The 14408-nt window shown below is 43.5% G+C and overlaps 3 protein-coding genes across 4 annotated transcripts; 1 reads left to right on the top strand and 2 right to left on the bottom strand.

The window, feature by feature from the left end:
- Positions 1 to 156: 156 nt before the first annotated feature.
- LOC141909897 (biogenesis of lysosome-related organelles complex 1 subunit 5-like) lies at positions 157 to 2761 on the top strand. The gene is made up of 5 exons (XM_074800582.1): positions 157 to 245; positions 717 to 799; positions 894 to 1023; positions 1305 to 1363; positions 2435 to 2761. The coding sequence occupies exons 1-5, from the start codon at positions 221 to 223 to the stop codon at positions 2615 to 2617; spliced, it is 480 nt and encodes a 159-aa protein (XP_074656683.1). The 5' UTR covers positions 157 to 220; the 3' UTR covers positions 2618 to 2761.
- A 1192-nt stretch (positions 2762 to 3953) lies between these two features.
- LOC141909891 (uncharacterized) lies at positions 3954 to 11344 on the bottom strand. 2 transcript variants are annotated; one of them, XM_074800572.1, is made up of 8 exons: positions 11309 to 11344; positions 11076 to 11233; positions 10619 to 10991; positions 10248 to 10366; positions 6104 to 6161; positions 5537 to 5791; positions 5298 to 5449; positions 3954 to 4550 (listed from the first exon to the last, which is right to left on the bottom strand). In XM_074800572.1, exons 2-8 carry the CDS (start codon positions 11184 to 11186, stop codon positions 4362 to 4364), a joined length of 1257 nt encoding a protein of 418 aa, XP_074656673.1. In that variant the 5' UTR covers positions 11187 to 11233; positions 11309 to 11344; the 3' UTR covers positions 3954 to 4361. The 2 variants fall into 2 exon arrangements, with proteins under 2 accessions (XP_074656673.1, XP_074656675.1); XM_074800574.1 differs by having other exon boundaries at positions 11076 to 11210; positions 11309 to 11342.
- A 629-nt stretch (positions 11345 to 11973) lies between these two features.
- Positions 11974 to 13107, bottom strand: LOC141910413 (putative methyltransferase-like protein 24). Its single transcript, XM_074801152.1, has 4 exons — positions 12995 to 13107; positions 12742 to 12813; positions 12496 to 12667; positions 11974 to 12276 (listed from the first exon to the last, which is right to left on the bottom strand). The coding sequence occupies exons 1-4, from the start codon at positions 13105 to 13107 to the stop codon at positions 11974 to 11976; spliced, it is 660 nt and encodes a 219-aa protein (XP_074657253.1).
- Positions 13108 to 14408: the final 1301 nt, after the last annotated feature.

Here is a 14408-nt window from a genome sequence, read left to right as displayed (position 1 = left end):
GCTAGGAAATCTTTGTAAACACTGACCACATCATGTATATATTTACACTTAATTTTATTTTACCACAAGATTGATTAAAAAAATATTTCTCAAATAATTTTTATCAGTTTTTGATGAATAATCTAATGCTTCGCTATTTCGTCGATGATAAGATCCGGAGACCTCCGCCGGCGCCCAGAGATGTCAATGCAATTCAATGATTGATTGCTAGTTGGTTAAGATGACAACTGAACTAATCATAAAAGGTATTTCACAGTTGTTTAAACAGTTTTAACGGATTCAATACGTCATATTTATGATGTATTCAGTTTATATAATCTATGTCAACACTTCAGTAATGTTGTCAAAGCCACAAGTGACTCGGTCCTGAGACCGCGAACCTGTCCTGATTCCTGGCTCCCATCCAATCCAGAGCAGAGTCCCAGCCTAGCCCTAGTCACACTCACAGTGTAATCCAGCTAAAATGTGTTTTATATGCGACACCTAGATTAGCAACGTTTATACACAGTATGTAGCCTACAAGCCGTGCCCGTGGGCAGGGCATAGTCAGTAACCTGTCTGTGGTTTAGTTTCACAATCGGATATTTTCACAAACCACAACCACGTTGGTATAAGCCCATCCAATTATAAAAAGCTTACCACCAACGATTAGGTAACTAACTAGGCAGGGCAGAGTTAGGCCCACGTGACGGTGGTTAAACATATTGTTATTGTAGATATTGGAGAGGTTCACGGTCGGCTGTTTCAGCATCATGCCGTTATACAAGCAGAAATATCATTTTTCGTCAAAGAATTTGAGGTAAAGTGAAAGTTATCCGGAACATCCGTGTTGGGGAATCCTGAGGAGGATGTCCGTAATGAGGTATCTATAATTTATCTTCAATTTGAAACAGGAAAAACGTAAAGATCGAGAACTCAAGAGGACGCAGATTATAGGAGAACACATCGATCAACTAAAACACAAATCATTGGATGAAACGATGGCGACGATGAAAACATTACTGAGTGGAATCATTTCAACAAGTGAGTGAACTGGTCGTGGGGGTTAGACGATATCTGGGATGGGAGGTAAACTGGCTCTAGGATGGATGATCCTGGGAGGGCTGTCTAACGGTAGCTCAGTCAGTGGAATAACGCATGATGCTGTTGCCAAGTGACACTACAAGCAGGTTTGAGTCCTGTTGGCTGCTACAGTGTGCGGCAAGCAACATCGGGTTGAATAAATACTCCAATAGGGTTCAGTTTCAGGAATCTAAAATCAAAACGACGTAAAACAAACAAACTGTGTGTGATTTTATTTTCAGGTGAGACTTGCAGTAAAATGATTAATAAAGTCGCAGATAAAGAGCAAGATCAGAAACCGGTAAATATTGTGACAGATCCTCAGAGGTTGAACATGTGCCTGGGGCAGGATTCATTTCTGCAGTTAAAACAAGATCATTTTCATTTATTTCTCTCGAAGATGACTATTAGCGATATATAGATGAAATTTGGTATCTGGTGGTATAGAGAGTATGTCGGTATAGAGAGTATGGCGGTATAGAGAGTATGCCGGTATAGAGAGTATGTCGGTATAGAGAGTATGGCGGTATAGAGAGTGTGGCGGTATAGAGAGTATGGCGGTATAGAGAGTATGGCGGTATAGAGAGTATGCCAGTATAGACAGTATGTCGGTATGGAGGGTATGGCGGTATAGAGGGTATGGAGGTATAGAGAGTATGCCAGTATAGAGAGTATGGCGGTATAGAGAGTATGGTGGTATAGAGAGTATGCCAGTATAGAGAGTATGGCGGTATAGAGAGTATGGCGGTATAGAGAGTATGGTGGTGTAGAGAGTATGCCAGTATAGAGAGTATGGCGGTATAGAGAGTATGGCGGTATAGAGAGTATGCCAGTATAGAGAGTATGGCGGTATAGAGAGTATGCCAGTATAGAGAGTATGGCGGTATAGAGAGTATGGCGGTATAGAGAGTATGCCAGTATAGAGAGTATGGCGGTATAGAGAGTATGGAGGTATAGAGGGTATGGCGGTATAGAGAGTATGGTGGTATAGAGAGTATGGCGGTATAGAGAGTATGGCGGTATAGAGAGTATGGCGGTATAGAGAGTATGCCAGTATAGAGAGTATGGCGGTATAGAGAGTATGCCAGTATAGAGAGTATGGCGGTATAGAGAGTATGGCGGTATAGAGAGTATGGCGGTATGGCGGTATAGAGAATATGGAGGTATAGAGAGTATGGAGGTATAGAGAGTATGGCGGTATAGAGAGTATGGCGGTATAGAGAGTATGCCGGTACAGAGAGTATGGCGGTATAGAGAGTATGGCGGTATAGAGAGTATGTCGGTATATTGGGGGTGTTTTACTATGTATTTGTATTGAGATGTATCTATTTTTTGGATCTATTTTTACTGATATTTGTTGTGTTTTTTATAGATTGATTTATTGGAGGCTGAGAGAAAAACTCGCTCTGAGGAATGGGCGAGTTTTATCGGTGAAATGTGTCAGAAGAGTTCCCGGGTCGATTCATGGTTTACACAACAGAAACAAGAAATACAACAATACTACAATGACCTTGAACTGAAAATGCATATTCTGCCTCCACCAGTCGAAAGTTAAACTCGGTCATTAATTGACTCCTTCATACTTGAATTACGCTCAGCTGGGAGTCACTAGTTGACTCTCCCATTTTTAAACTTGATCAGGAATTTGATTTACTTGTTACATAAATATATAATCAGTTATGAAATGAAATAATTTATGGAATAATATTTAGCTTGTTGTTTTCACTGAGGAATCCAGATTTCAGCGGTAGGATGCACTGGGTCTGTAACAGCTGCTAACCCAATCTACTCCCTTTATTGTAGGAACATTTCATTTTGTGAACATTTGCTGACTTTGCAGCCACGGAGAGAAAAACAAAGTTCCATGGCTTTGAAAAATGGCCGCAAATATTCCCCTGGCATTTCCAGACTGCCGCGACTAAACCTGTGGTTGGAGCCCTGTAATACCGTTAATTAGAAATATGAAAAGATTATTTGAGATTTTGGACGGATTCATACAATCATAGATTAATAGAATTAGGCGCTACAGGGGTGTGCGGAAATTCATATTCCGGCGCCGGTGTAAATATGCGCTACCCTAGTTCACCAAAATTCCGCTATCGTTATTCATAGAGGCAGCACTGAACGGTTGAGCATTTACGAAGCCTCGATATTTTACTGTGGCATGCGAGGAATACAGATAGTCAAACTCCATTCATTATTCAATACTAAGTTTAGAATGCATTATTCAATCAACTAAGGATCATTATTTTAGGGGAAATCAACGTTTTTAATCGATTTTCAAGTAATTTTTAATAGAACTCTTTGTTCAGCGAATGTAGATTACTAGCATCCGGAAAAGCGGCAGACTCACATGCCGCAGGAAGAATCTACAGCAAATTAAATTTAATTCCCGAACCTGAATTAATCAATATTCTACTAACACTTTTCTAAGGTTAAACGGGACCAATAAATTTTGCTCATTTTACTGATGCACTAGGGGTAAGATTCAAGAATAGGGGACTAGTGGTTAGGATTAGGTTTAGTTCCCTAATCATCATTAATTACTATATACATTACTATCATTATTATCAATTACTAATATTATTACTTAATTGATTACCATCACTACATATATATTGCTATAGTCCCCTATTCTTGAATCGCACCGCACTAGGAACTAATCGCCTAGAACCGTCAAGTCCTTCGTCCTTATCTAATCTATTTCAAAAATGATGCGAAGATTTGTTCAGACGAACCGCAAATAAAAAGAAGCACTTCATAGACTCGCTACCGTAAACCACGTCTAAAATACCAGCAAATAAAAATAGCCTTTATAGATAAAACAACTTATTTAAAGAAATACAAGAAGAATTGAAAGCGATTATTTATTTTATTTGTGTCTTGATCATATTTACAAATAGTTTATATATGATTCATACATCCAGTAATCTTAGTAAATTTACATGTAAAATAAAATCAATTTAAAAGAAATAATGCAAAATGTTTCGTTTTTAATAAAAAGCTTTAAAAACTGAACACACACAAGACTTTTCCGCCATAAATAAGGGGAATCATGAGACATCTCCCCTAGCGGGGGCCATGAGGCTTCCCTCCCTCGGGGGAACATATAAGCGCCTGCATTCCCCGCGGGTCTCGAATTAGTAAACACAGCCAATAAACACTGCGTACTTGGATATCCTACTACTATTACTCTAACCTAACAGTTCATTAAACCCTCTCCGCCCTGTTATCCCTGTATTTGGAGTAGAGTAGGGTTTCAATGAACTGCAGGCTGTGTTATGATACTACTATGTATTTTAAGACTCCGTTAGTTTCATGTTCAACTCTTCAAGACGTGATTCGTAATCGGTTCGACTTTCGAGTTTGAGTAACTCCTCAGAGTTTAACATTTCGCCCCTCTCAACTTTCTCCTCTAATTTCTCTATTGATCTCAGTTTCTTATTTATCTTCTTGATTTCACGATTCAAATCATCGGATGACGAACTCTGCATTAAATATCAAAACATCTTTATCAGTCAAAAACGTTTAGTCAGTTTAAAAGTCAATAACGAGTTTAATGAGGTCACTGTAGAGTTTAATGAGAGGTCACTGTAGAGTTTAATAAGAGGTCACTGTAGAGTTTAATGAGAGGTCACTGTAGAGTTTAATGAGAGGTTACTGTAGAGTTTAATGAGAGGTTACTGTAGAGTTTAATGAGAGGTTACTGTAGAGTTTAATGAGAGGTCACTGTAGAGTTTAATGAGAGGTCACTGTAGAGTTTAATGAGAGGTCACTGTAGAGTTTAATGAGAGGTCACTGTAGAGTTTAATCAGAGGTCACTGTAGAGTTTAATGAGAGGTCACTGTAGAGTTTAATGAGAGGTCACTGTAGAGTTTAATGAGAGGTCACTGTAGAGTTTAATGAGAGGTCACTGTAGAGTTTAATGAGAGGTCACTGTAGAGTTTAATGAGAGGTCACTGTAGAGTTTAATGAGAGGTCACTGTAGAGTTTAATGAGAGGTCACTGTAGAGTTTAATGAGAGGTCACTGTAGAGTTTAATGAGAGGTCACTGTAGAGTTTAATGAGAGGTCACTGTAGAGTTTAATGAGAGGTCACTGTAGAGTTTAATGAGAGGTCACTGTAGAGTTTAATGAGAGGTCACTGTAGAGTTTAATGAGAGGTCACTGTAGAGTTTAATGAGAGGTCACTGTAGAGTTTAATGAGAGGTTATAGTTTTGTTATTTGTAACTCACCTCGTTATTGCTGCCTCTATCACTGTCTGTGTACATCTGTTCATCGGACTGGATTACCCCACTGGGCTGGGGCTGTTGACCAGTTTCACCGGGCTGGGGCTGTAGACCAGTTTCACCGGACTGGGGCTGAATGATTACACTCGGCTGCTGACCTGTAATCGATGACAAGTTAAGAATTGATTTATGATAACAATTTACGGAGTAAAATACAATTGAAATATGAAACTAGAGTAACTAACGTTGAGCAGCTGAGACACCAGACGAGGGGATTCCCCGACCAGACAACGGGATTCCCCGACCGATTCCACGACCAAAACTAATCATCCCCGAATTATTCAATCCTGACATTGAGAATGAAGCTGGAGTGAGTAATCTGTGAGTCGATCCTCCTCCTCCTCCTCCTCCTCCTGCTGCTGCTCCTCCTCCTGCTGCTCCTCCTGCTGCTGCTCCAGAATTATTCAGGTTAAAATTTGCCACTAGTCGAGATTTTTGTGCTTCAACGAAATAAAGAGAACACTTTAAATAAGGAGATATAAATACAAGAGGAGAAATGAGAAGACAGTGATCAGGGGAGGGAGGTGATCAGGGGAGGGAGGTGATCAGAGGAGGGAGGTGATCAGGGGAGGGAGGTGATCAGAGGAGGGTTAGAGGGAGCAGGGAGGTGATCAGGGGAGGGAGGTGATCAGGGGAGGATTAGAGGGAGCAGGGAGGTGATCAGGGGAGGGAGGTGATCAGGGGAGGGAGGTGATCAGGGGAGGGAGGTGATCAGGGGAGGTGATCAGAGGAGGGTTAGGGAGAATACAAACCTGGTGGTTTAATGCCTCGTCCGATACCAGCCATGTTACGAGCTTGAACAAACTGCTCCTAAAATAATAATAATTAACCGGTATCAGTATTAACACGCGGCTAGCCGGATGTGTCTGTAATCACCGGTTACTGTTGTCACCGGTATCAGTAGAGTATTAACACGCGGCTAGCCGGATGTGTCTGAAATCACCGGTTACTGTTGTCACCGGTATCAGTAGAGTATTAACACGCGGCTAGCCGGATGTGTCTGAAATCACCGGTTACTGTTGTCACCGGTATCAGTAGAGTATTAACACGCGGCTAGCCGGATGTGTCTGAAATCACCGGTTACTGTTGTCACCGGTATCAGTAGAGTATTAACACGCGGCTAGCCGGATGTGTCTGAAATCACCGGTTACTGTTGTCACCGGTATCAGTAGAGTATTAACACGCGGCTAGCCGGATGTGTCTGAAATCACCGGTTACTGTTGTCACCGGTATCAGTAGAGTATTAACACGCGGCTAGCCGGATGTGTCTGTAATCACCGGTTACTGTTGTCACCGGTATCAGTAGAGTATTAACACGCGGCTAGCCGGATGTGTCTGAAATCACCGGTTACTGTTGTCACCGGTATCAGTAGAGTATTAACACGCGGCTAGCCGGATGTGTCTGTAATCACCGGTTACTGTTGTCACCGGTATCAGTAGAGTATTAACACGCGGCTAGCCGGATGTGTCTGTAATCACCGGTTACTGTTGTCACCGGTATCAGTAGAGTATTAACAGGCGGCTAGCCGGATGTGTCTGAAATCACCGGTTACTGTTGTCACCGGTATCAGTAGAGTATTAACACGCGGCTAGCCGGATGTGTCTGAAATCACCGGTTACTGTTGTCACCGGTATCAGTAGAGTATTAACACGCGGCTAGCCGGATGTGTCTGAAATCACCGGTTACTGTTGTCACCGGTATCAGTAGAGTATTAACACGCGGCTAGCCGGATGTGTCTGAAATCACCGGTTACTGTTGTCAGCGGTATCAGTAGAGTATTAACACACGGCTAGCCGGATGTGTCTGAAATCACCGGTTACTGTTGTCACCGGTATCAGTAGAGTATTAACACGCGGCTAGCCGGATGTGTCTGAAATCACCGGTTACTGTTGTCACCGGTATCAGTAGAGTATTAACACGCGGCTAGCCGGATGTGTCTGAAATCACCGGTTACTGTTGTCACCGGTATCAGTAGAGTATTAACACGCGGCTAGCCGGATGTGTCTGAAATCATCGGTTACTGTTGTCACCGGTATCAGTAGAGTATTAACACGCGGCTAGCCGGATGTGTCTGAAATCACCGGTTACTGTTGTCAGTGGTATCAGTAGAGTATTAACACGCGGCTAGCCGGATGTGTCTGAAATCACCGGTTACTGTTGTCACCGGTATCAGTAGAGTATTAACACGCGGCTAGCCGGATGTGTCTGAAATCACCGGTTACTGTTGTCAGTGGTATCAGTAGAGTATTAACACGCGGCTAGCCGGATGTGTCTGAAATCACCGGTTACTGTTGTCACCGGTATCAGTAGAGTATTAACACGCGGCTAGCCGGATGTGTCTGAAATCACCGGTTACTGTTGTCACCGGTATCAGTAGAGTATTAACACGCGGCTAGCCGGATGTGTCTGAAATCACCGGTTACTGTTGTCACCGGTATCAGTAGAGTATTAACACGCGGCTAGCCGGATGTGTCTGAAATCACCGGTTACTGTTGTCACCGGTATCAGTAGAGTATTAACACGCGGCTAGCCGGATGTGTCTGAAATCACCGGTTACTGTTGTCACCGGTATCAGTAGAGTATTAACACGCGGCTAGCCGGATGTGTCTGTAATCACCGGTTACTGTTGTCACCGGTATCAGTAGAGTATTAACAGGCGGCTAGCCGGATGTGTTTGAAATCACCGGTTACTGTTGTCACCGGTATCAGTAGAGTATTAACACGCGGCTAGCCGGATGTGTCTGAAATCACCGGTTACTGTTGTCACCGGTATCAGTAGAGTATTAACACGCGGCTAGCCGGATGTGTCTGAAATCACCGGTTACTGTTGTCAGTGGTATCAGTAGAGTATTAACACGCGGCTAGCCGGATGTGTCTGAAATCATCGGTTACTGTTGTCACCGGTATCAGTAGAGTATTAACACGCGGCTAGCCGGATGTGTCTGAAATCACCGGTTACTGTTGTCAGTGGTATCAGTAGAGTATTAACACGCGGCTAGCCGGATGTGTCTGAAATCACCGGTTACTGTTGTCACCGGTATCAGTAGAGTATTAACACGCGGCTAGCCGGATGTGTCTGAAATCACCGGTTACTGTTGTCACCGGTATCAGTAGAGTATTAACACGCGGCTAGCCGGATGTGTCTGAAATCACCGGTTACTGTTGTCACCGGTATCAGTAGAGTATTAACACGCGGCTAGCCGGATGTGTCTGAAATCACCGGTTACTGTTGTCAGTGGTATCAGTAGAGTATTAACACGCGGCTAGCCGGATGTGTCTGTAATCACCGGTTACTGTTGTCACCGGTATCAGTAGAGTATTAACACGCGGCTAGCCGGATGTGTCTGAAATCACCGGTTACTGTTGTCACCGGTATCAGTAGAGTATTAACACGCGGCTAGCCGGATGTGTCTGAAATCACCGGTTACTGTTGTCACCGGTATCAGTAGAGTATTAACACGCGGCTAGCCGGATGTGTCTGAAATCACCGGTTACTGTTGTCAGTGGTATCAGTAGAGTATTAACACGCGGCTAGCCGGATGTGTCTGAAATCACCGGTTACTGTTGTCACCGGTATCAGTAGAGTATTAACACGCGGCTAGCCGGATGTGTCTGAAATCACCGGTTACTGTTGTCACCGGTATCAGTAGAGTATTAACACGCGGCTAGCCGGATGTGTCTGAAATCACCGGTTACTGTTGTCACCGGTATCAGTAGAGTATTAACACGCGGCTAGCCGGATGTGTCTGAAATCATCGGTTACTGTTGTCACCGGTATCAGTAGAGTATTAACACGCGGCTAGCCGGATGTGTCTGAAATCACCGGTTACTGTTGTCAGTGGTATCAGTAGAGTATTAACACGCGGCTAGCCGGATGTGTCTGAAATCACCGGTTACTGTTGTCACCGGTATCAGTAGAGTATTAACACGCGGCTAGCCGGATGTGTCTGAAATCATCGGTTACTGTTGTCACCGGTATCAGTAGAGTATTAACACGCGGCTAGCCGGATGTGTCTGTAATCACCGGTTACTGTTGTCACCGGTATCAGTAGAGTATTAACACGCGGCTAGCCGGATGTGTCTGAAATCACCGGTTACTGTTGTCAGTGGTATCAGTAGAGTATTAACACGCGGCTAGCCGGATGTGTCTGAAATCACCGGTTACTGTTGTCACCGGTATCAGTAGAGTATTAACACACGGCTAGCCGGATGTGTTTGAAATCACCGGTTACTGTTGTCACCGGTATCAGTAGAGTATTAACACACGGCTAGCCGGATGTGTCTGAAATCAGCGGTTACTGTTGTCACCGGTATCAGTAGAGTATTAACACGCGGCTAGCCGGATGTGTCTGAAATCACCGGTTACTGTTGTCACCGGTATCAGTAGAGTATTAACACGCGGCTAGCCGGATGTGTCTGAAATCACCGGTTACTGTTGTCACCGGTATCAGTAGAGTATTAACACGCGGCTAGCCGGATGTGTCTGAAATCACCGGTTACTGTTGTCACCGGTATCAGTAGAGTATTAACACGCGGCTAGCCGGATGTGTCTGAAATCACCGGTTACTGTTGTCACCGGTATCAGTAGAGTATTAACACGCGGCTAGCCGGATGTGTCTGAAATCACCGGTTACTGTTGTCACCGGTATCAGTAGAGTATTAACACGCGGCTAGCCGGATGTGTCTGAAATCATCGGTTACTGTTGTCACCGGTATCAGTATTAACACGCGGCTAGCCGGATGTGTCTGAAATCACCGGTTACTGTTGTCACCGGTATCAGTAGAGTATTAACACGCGGCTAGCCGGATGTGTCTGAAATCAACGGTTACTGTTGTCACCGGTATCAGTACACAAGCAGGCAGCCGCACCTCTGCGTGTTTTGTGGCATATTTACCTTTGCCGCTATTACTTGAGGTTTAGTTTTCGGCAGTCTGGTTGTCGTAGTCGTTGTCACGGCGACAGGATTTACAGGATGCTTAACGACGTCTAAACTGATGTCATCAACGCACTCACCTGAAATATCAACATTCAATTCAATCAAGTTTATTTGTCAGAAATTGTTCTCGAATTAAAACTGAAAATATAGAGGGTCTCGTATTACACCCCTGTGAAACCCCCTCACCAATCTCGTATGACACCCCTGTGAATCCCCCCTCACCGGTCTCGTATGACACCCCTGTGAATCCCCCCTCACTGGATTCGTATGACACCCCTGTGAAACCCCCCTCACCGGTCTCGTATGACGACCCTGTGAAACCCCCTCACCTCTCTCTCTTCTCTCCGCAATCAGTAATAAGCGACGTTTAAACTCTTTTTTCTCCGATGGTTTCATTCCGGTCATGTCTTTAAATCTCGGTAAATTCGGGTCGATATCTAATAATCTTTCATCTATTCCGATACGAGCGACAGGTGTTGCCTCAGTCTCCCAATCCTCCGTCGCCTCTGGAGGAACCCAGTCGGATATCGGCATTTCCGTACAACCTTTATACATCGTCCCACCGCGACCAGACTCTTCAGCTATCTGTTTCTCTAATATAGCTTTATCGGGACAGTTGGCGATGTGATAACGTCTCTCGGGAACCGGGAACTCATGACGTGCGTTAAACGGACACGTCGCGTAATCCATTCCTGCATAGTTCTGTAAAATAACATCAACAACATTTACACTACAGAAATCAGCAGGAATTATTGGAATACATTTAAATGTTAGATCGATACTTACTCGGCGACATTTCATCAAATGATAAGGGAATCTTTTAGCTCTGACCATATGTACAGAATCATAGGGACATTCGATTAGATCATCCGGGTCTTTTATACGGTGTAGCGCCATTTCTCTGCGGGGGGTCTCGGTCACCTGATAAAAATATGGAATAAAATCTACTTCAATCTACAGCAATCCGTGCGGTCGTCACATACTGAGAAAACCGAACTTAGAAGCCAAAAAATACTTACTGTCCTCGCGTCCTTTCTCAGAAACTGCGCAGTGGTAATTTGTAAAGTGACGACTCCGGTTTAGGACTGTGCCCCGGCCATACGGCGTATAAGGTTTCGGAATGTAATCCGGTGAGTTGAATTTAATTTACTGACTTTATTGAAAGAGTTTGAAGCCCGCGCGGTCGGGCGCCAAATCTGATCCGATATGAAACTAAACCGCCGAAACCGGGCCGTGTACTTCCATCAGTTGATTTTCACAATCGGGATTGTAGACATCGTCGACGGGAAGAATCGGTTGGACCATCACTGAATTCGTCTCTCGAGATTTTGATCAGTCCAATGGCGGATTTAATTTCAAATACCAGTCCGATATGATTATATTCTGCACAGATACCTGTCTGGGTTGACGGCCGGTTTCAGGCCCAGGGCCCAGTTTCACAAAAAAGTTTAACTCAAATTTTTGGTGTAATTGCCATTAGTTACTTCATGTTTTCAATGAGGACAACAATTCAAACTTTACCGTTTTGAGCTTAAACTTGTTCGTGAAATTGGACCCTGGTGTCTGACAATGTAAGACGCGGCCGCCTGTGTGGGGGGGGGGGGGACTACGATCCCGGCGGGTCACCATCAGAACCTCGAAAACTAACAACTCGAACTTTTTGAATCGGAAAAATGTGTATTTTTTATTTCTTTATTTTCTTCAGAAAATTCATATTGACGAAACCGACATCAGCTTGCCATCGATACGACTTCCGGTTCACGCCGACTAGCGGGAATTTATTGCGAACTAGGAACGGATTAAATCCTAATTGAAGAGTTCGTTTCATATCAATCGCGTACTGACCCATTTTAAACTTCTGATCACCGAACACGTGATATTCAACTAGATACTGTTTAACGATGTTCATTGTTCCGTCGTTAAGAATGCTGCGCAAAACGTCGAATTCTGTTCCTTCAACGTCGATCTTTAGAAAATCAATAATTCTCTACAGAAAATAAATAGAAATAAAGACATAAATTGATTGGTTAATTACAACAAGTTGGGGTTCAATCCTAACGGTCCTAGGCTTTCATTGTTACATGGTATTTATCCGTGGTTTTTTCTAACCAACCGTTAAGCAACTGCAGCGCCCCTGGCGAGTGAATGGTAGGCCCTATATGCTTCTCCCCCAGTACTCGGGGGTTTTAAAGTTTCTGCAACTTACATTTTCACGCTTGATCATTTTTAGAATAGATTTTACTGTTCGTATTTTCCAGATTTGATCATTTTTGACGTAGCTGTTTTTTCTCGGCACAAAGCTATCCGTATCGGAGCCGCCCACTCCCAAGTTGTAAAACCAAACATTCTTCGAATGTTTATGATCGGAGACGCCCATACTAGAATATAAAAACATGCATGTCTATAGTTGATCTAAAATAGTCCTCGAACAACTCGATGCTTGAGTACACACCTCGGGTCGAATGCATAAACTTCACAACCGAATTTTTCCATTTGATCGTCGAATTGCCACAGATTTCCAATTCTAAATCACGTGATCAACAACCATAGCGAAAGAGAAAATGTCGATGAATGTCACAATCAGTTTATTACAATCAGTTTAGTAAAATCAGTTCGATATTCACCAGAACTTTGTGTCCTTTGCTGAACAGATTGTTGGAATTCTTAAAAAGAAATTCGCAGTAGTTCAGTAGAAGTATACTAACCCGAATGACAGCGCTAAACAGCCTGGTTTAGGCGCAAACGGTTCATCATGACAAACATACCAGCTTCCTTCACCTCCTTTACCGTATAGGACTTTATTCTTACATTCATACATCGCGCCTCTCTTCATATAGCTGTTCCAGTTTCAGTTTCATAAATAAAATAAAATACTTTCAACCAACAACATCGTAATAAACAGTTACAACTAGTTACATTTGTTTATAGTTTGTTCCATAATGAGGAATCGGGATTCCCTTCTTACCCATAAATCAGCGCCTCACCTTCCCACCATTTTAAAGTCAACTCTAAAAATATATTGAACCCGATGATTACTATACAATAGATGAAAAATCTTGATAAGAAACTGGTGTAATCAGCAGAGACTGATAGAGTGGGTGTTGTTAGTAAATAGAGTCACCACACCTGACTGGTCACCAGTCACCACACCTGACTGGTTACCAGTCACCACACCTGACTGGTCACCAGTCACCACACCTGACTGGTCATTAGTCACCACATCTGACTGGTCACCAGTCACCACACCTGACTGGTCATTAGTCACCACATCTGACTGGTTACCAGTCACCACACCTGACTGGTCACCAGTCACCACACCTGACTGGTCACCAGTCACCACATCTGACTGGTCACCAGTCACCACACCTGACTGGTCACCAGTCACCACACCTGACTGGTCACCAGTCACCACACTGACCAGACAAACCGACAAGCTATGACATTCATTCCTGGTCTGTAGTCTAGTGGTTAGCATGCTCGGCTGGCATGCTAGAGATAGCGAGTTCGAGTCTGGCTAGGGTTAGGGTTATGGCCGAGCTCTCAATGGGTTAAGCTTTATTTCGAGTTTTTGTCAGGGAGTTGCTAGACAAATGGTGATCTTTTTATCTATGAAGGATCGATAGTTATTTAGTTTTTAAGTCAATAACAACAGTTGATGATGTCACAAGTAGTAAGGATGAGTGATTTTGACGCCGTCTCACCTGATGACTTCACTGTAGTATTTCTTGAACTTGTGTTGATTATTGTCAAATCTAGATTTTCACGGAACAAAACCTGCTGTTTAAGGAGAAGAATGAAAACGATGCTAAAGCATCTTCCAAAGAAGGAGGAGGAGGAGGAGGAGGAGGAGGAGGAGGAGGATCGACTCACAGATTACTCACTCCAGCTTCATTCTCAATGTCAGGATTGAATAATTCGGGGATGATTAGTTTTGGTCGTGGAATCGGTCGGGGAATCCCGTTGTCTGGTCGGGGAATCCCCTCGTCTGGTGTCTCAGCTGCTCAACGTTAGTTACTCTAGTTTCATATTTCAATTGTATTTTACTCCGTAAATTGTTATCATAAATCAATTCTTAACTTGTCATCGATTACAGGTCAGCAGCCGAGTGTAATCATCCAG

The sequence above is a fragment of the Tubulanus polymorphus genome, chromosome 8 (assembly GCF_964204645.1).
Source record: "Tubulanus polymorphus chromosome 8, tnTubPoly1.2, whole genome shotgun sequence".
In the NCBI taxonomy this organism is placed as follows: Eukaryota; Metazoa; Nemertea; class Palaeonemertea; order Tubulaniformes; family Tubulanidae; genus Tubulanus; species Tubulanus polymorphus.
This window is presented reverse-complemented; position numbering and strand designations above follow the sequence as displayed.

Coding starts and splice junctions, on each gene's coding strand:
- LOC141909897 (XM_074800582.1), top strand. CDS start 221: ATGACAACTGAACTAATCATAAAAG. Junction 800..893: donor TTTTCGTCAAAGAATTTGAG/GTAAAGTGAAAG, acceptor AATTTGAAACAG/GAAAAACGTAAAGATCGAGA. Junction 1,024..1,304: donor GAGTGGAATCATTTCAACAA/GTGAGTGAACTG, acceptor TTTTATTTTCAG/GTGAGACTTGCAGTAAAATG.
- LOC141909891 (XM_074800572.1), bottom strand. CDS start 11,186: ATGGCGCTACACCGTATAAAAGACCCGGATGATCTAATCGAATGTCCC. Junction 5,792..6,103: donor ACGAGGCATTAAACCACCAG/GTTTGTATTCTC, acceptor ATTTCGTTGAAG/CACAAAAATCTCGACTAGTG. Junction 4,551..5,297: donor ATAGAGGCAGCAATAACGAG/GTGAGTTACAAA, acceptor TATTTAATGCAG/AGTTCGTCATCCGATGATTT.
- LOC141910413 (XM_074801152.1), bottom strand. CDS start 13,107: ATGTATGAATGTAAGAATAAAGTCCTATACGGTAAAGGAGGTGAAGGA. Junction 12,814..12,994: donor TGTTTAGCGCTGTCATTCGG/GTTAGTATACTT, acceptor CACGTGATTTAG/AATTGGAAATCTGTGGCAAT. Junction 12,277..12,495: donor AAATGATCAAGCGTGAAAAT/GTAAGTTGCAGA, acceptor TATTTTCTGTAG/AGAATTATTGATTTTCTAAA.